The 3739-nt window shown below is 37.1% G+C and overlaps 1 protein-coding gene across 1 annotated transcript in view; it reads left to right on the plus strand.

Annotated features, from left to right (window-relative positions):
- Positions 1–3376, plus strand: part of LOC104544513 (lamin-B1-like) — a gene marked incomplete at its 3' end in the record, with an annotated part of 11520 nt that extends 8144 nt beyond the window's left edge. Inside the window, exons 7-8 of the mRNA XM_010189407.1 lie at positions 780–1005; positions 3272–3376. Coding sequence (XP_010187709.1) covers positions 780–1005; positions 3272–3376 — 331 coding nt within the window. The remainder of the gene's footprint in view (positions 1–779; positions 1006–3271) is intronic.
- Positions 3377–3739: the final 363 nt, after the last annotated feature.

The following is a 3739-nucleotide window of genomic DNA, read 5'->3' on the forward strand; positions in this document are numbered from 1 at the left end:
CCCCCCGTCTGACACACTTATGTCTAAGTCTCCATGAGACCAAGTTGCTTGAGTATCAGACCAATAGCTCTCAAGGAAATAAATATTCTTCTATTAAGATTCAGCACTGAGGATGTAATGGATTGTTATTTGTAGGTCTGTTTGGTGCCATGGTTAATATTGTTCAAAGTTAATTACAGTAGTTTTCAATTGTTAGCCACATTTCTTTAAGTATAGAATAATTTTTATAAAGTAATTGCTGTTATGATTGCCCAGCTTATCAGCTAGCTGCGTCTTCCACATCTGACCCCAGAGTTCAGCAGTACTGAGAATTTTTTTCTGGTAAGGCACTACTGTCATTTAAAGTAGTTTGTTACTTCACTGTTTTCAGAATGGCATCCCACTGGTTCGGGCTGATTCTTAACTGTGGGGGTGAAGCAGCAAAAACTGTTGTGCCTTTGGGGTTTTGCATAAATTTCCTTCAATGCTTTAAGTCCTTCTAAGAGTTTTTTCTTGTTCCATCTACCTCGGAATACAGTCTTCAGCAAATGCATATGATCTTAATGTAGTAGTCTATCAATATTCTGTGCTCCAAAAGCATTAATCAGCTGTTTGACAACATTTTATGCAATTCTTCAAAAAGTAACTAAAGCTTCACTTTTTCATGTAACATGTTTTGCTATATTCCTATACTTTTTTGCTGTATAATTCTATGGGGAGGGGGAAAGAAGGAAGGAAGTTTATGAATAAAGGTGGAAAAAGTAAAACCAAAGTGCCATGTATGTGTATCTTCAATATAGATTGAACCTCTCTCCAAGCCCATATTCCCGAGTGACTGTTTCACGGGCATCATCGAGCCGTAATGTGCGTACTACCAGGGGGAAGAGGAAGAGGATTGCTGTGGAGGAATCTGAAGCCAGCAGCAGTGTTAGCATTTGCCACTCAGCTTCTTCCACTGGAAATGTCTCTATTGAGGAGATAGATGTTGATGGAAAATTCATCCGTGTGAAGAACACCTCTGAACAGGTTTGAAAATGCGCATGTACCATGACTTTACATCAGGCTGATTAGAGGTAGAAAGCATCCTGAGCACCCTTTCAGTCCTCAGGCTTCACGTTGACCCTAGAACTATAGCATGCTGTATAAGAGACAGCACTAAGAAACTAGTGTGTCACAAAATAAGCTTTCATGTGGTATTCTAGATTAATTACGACTTCTTACTAACGATTTTTAGTGCTTTTCATAGCGATTGTTTTATTGCTAGGTTGCCTACCCACCAAAGTGTTACATCACTCCTCAGAGTTCTGCCTTTCAAGTGATCTTCCTGTAAAGCTTCACAGATAATGTTGTCACCAATAGGAAATAGCACACACAGAAATTAGACCACTTTAGAAAACTTTTAAGACTTTCTCTGCCTTGAAAAGCCATAAAAGAAGTACATACTGATGCAGAGTAAATATCTAAATGTAATTAATTGCCTGTGTCCCTTGTATTTGCATATAGCTTCTCTAAATCATAGTTTTCCTTCTTATTTCAGTGCATCAGCTGTTTTAAGAGACCTCAGTTCCCATGCCAAAGCCACTTTTATGATGGCTACTCAGATTATTTAACTTTATTATTAGACTGGAGTTTGTATTGAGGGGACACATATCTATCCAAGAGTGTTTAATCTGAGTAATAGTAACACTTTTCCTTATGTTGCCCTCAGAAGGATGCTAACTTATGTTCAGTACACTTTAACCCATGCTCTCTTCTTACCCCTCTCAAAGTTACTTGTAATTTCTGCTTAAGAAAAAAGAAGTCCTATGCTATATGCAGTATTGCGAGTCATCACAGGAGGGGTTGGAGACTGGGGACTATAACTTCTTAAATCCTTTGTCTGGGAGAAGAGAGAATTGAGCATTTGCTCATTAGGACACCAGAATTACAAGACCTAATTTCTTGCAGCCTTGATTTTAGAGAAGGTCTAAATAATTCTTGCCTTCTCTTGTGATGTCTGTGCCTCAGCTCTGTGTAGAAGTGTTAGCTGCATGTTTTGTTTTCAGTGACGCATGGGCTTCGTCTAATGTTATGGTATCCTTTACCTTCACTAAAAGGCAGCTTATGTTAATGTTTTAGATGACAAAGATTGGTCTGGTTACAAGTGTCTCAATCCTCTCTAATCAATGAAGAGATGGATAGACTTCTCCAGATGTTAACACTTGTGTATCTTAATTACCTGCCTGGGGTGTCAGCTGAGAGTGCTGACTTCATTTACTGAATGGAAGAAACCTTGACACCTCTCTTGCTCTAGACAGTTAAGTGTTGGGATGACTAAATCCAGACATATCAAAGACTGCTTCTAGTGAGTGAGGACCTGCCATTTTTTTACTTTTTGAGTTTTTCAAGCTTTTGGGATTTCCCTGCCCCTACCTTGTGTACCACATGCGTTTCCTCCCTTTTTATTTAATTTAGCTACATGTGCATTGTTCCTGGAAGGACCATCAGTTCTGTTACGGTAACCGTGGATGGTTATAGCACTTTGCTGAGGTTCTAGATTTGAGCAACTGTGTGTAGTGCTGTGTCATACACTGTACTTGGGCAATTTTAACAAGTTTTTGACAGTTTTGGGTTTTTTATATACATTTAAAGATAGATAGAAAATATATAAAATCCTTTAAGTATGGTATATTTTGTTGCAATGACGAACTGAATGTCAGCATCCATTAAGATAAATAACACTGTTTATTTTAGATTATCTTAACTGTCTCTGTTTTCAGACACCAGTGTCAACTGTTTAATGTTTGGAAACTTGTGTGTTGGTGGAAGAAATTAAAAAGAGTCTACTCTTGTTTAGAAATAGTCATTCTGTACTGATGACTTGTATATGTTTTTCTATTAGATTTGCTAGTGCTTTTCAAGTAGTTGATAGGAAAAAATAATTGAAAGGAAAAAACAGTGTAGGTCTTGCAAAGGAGTATGTAGTGGCAAGTGTGCATATGTAGAAACATTACATATTTATAAGGGGATTTTAATATTGAATTATGTTTTTCTGGACCAAACTGTAACAAAACTGATGCAAATTATAAACATCCGTTAATACAACATCAGAACTGAAAAGCAAGATGTGTTAAGCTTTACCTTGAAATAAGAGGTAAGACAAATTTAACTGAAATTATTCTAATTGCATGCTGAAGTGATAAAAATACTCTTAGTAAAAATGTTTGTGCCTCACAGCATTGTATGTAAAATACCCTACATGTGTAACAGAAGATAACTGCTGATGGAATTTTTCTTTTCTTCTTTTTATTAGGATCAACCTATGGGAGGTTGGGAGCTAGTCCGAGAAACGGGAGACACTTTTGCTCGTTACAGATATACCTCAGGATTTGTACTAAAGGCTGGCCAAACTGTTACGGTAAGCTGTCAAACTTCAGGTGTTCAGTTGAAATGGGCTTTAGGCCAACTTGTGTGTGTTAGTAAGACACAAGGTTTTTAGTTTTGTCCTTTCTATGGACATGTTCAGAAAATAATCATTAATTTGTGTTGAGCATTAGTTGTATCAGTTGCTGGGAAGAAGTTGGACAGAGCCACATTTTTCAGAAACCTACTTTATATGGAGCAGTAATTTTGACCATAAACAGATGTATTTACATATTCAGAAGTCTCTGCATTAAAATGTATAGGAGTGTTTTACTGTAAAACTTTGGAAGTAGGTAGGCAGAGACTTGTATTTTCTTAACTGGAGGAGATTCACAAGTGTCACTTAAATGGAACATAT

The sequence above is a fragment of the Mesitornis unicolor genome, unplaced genomic scaffold (genome assembly GCF_000695765.1).
Source record: "Mesitornis unicolor isolate BGI_N332 unplaced genomic scaffold, ASM69576v1 scaffold47377, whole genome shotgun sequence".
Taxonomy (NCBI): domain Eukaryota; kingdom Metazoa; phylum Chordata; class Aves; order Mesitornithiformes; family Mesitornithidae; genus Mesitornis; species Mesitornis unicolor.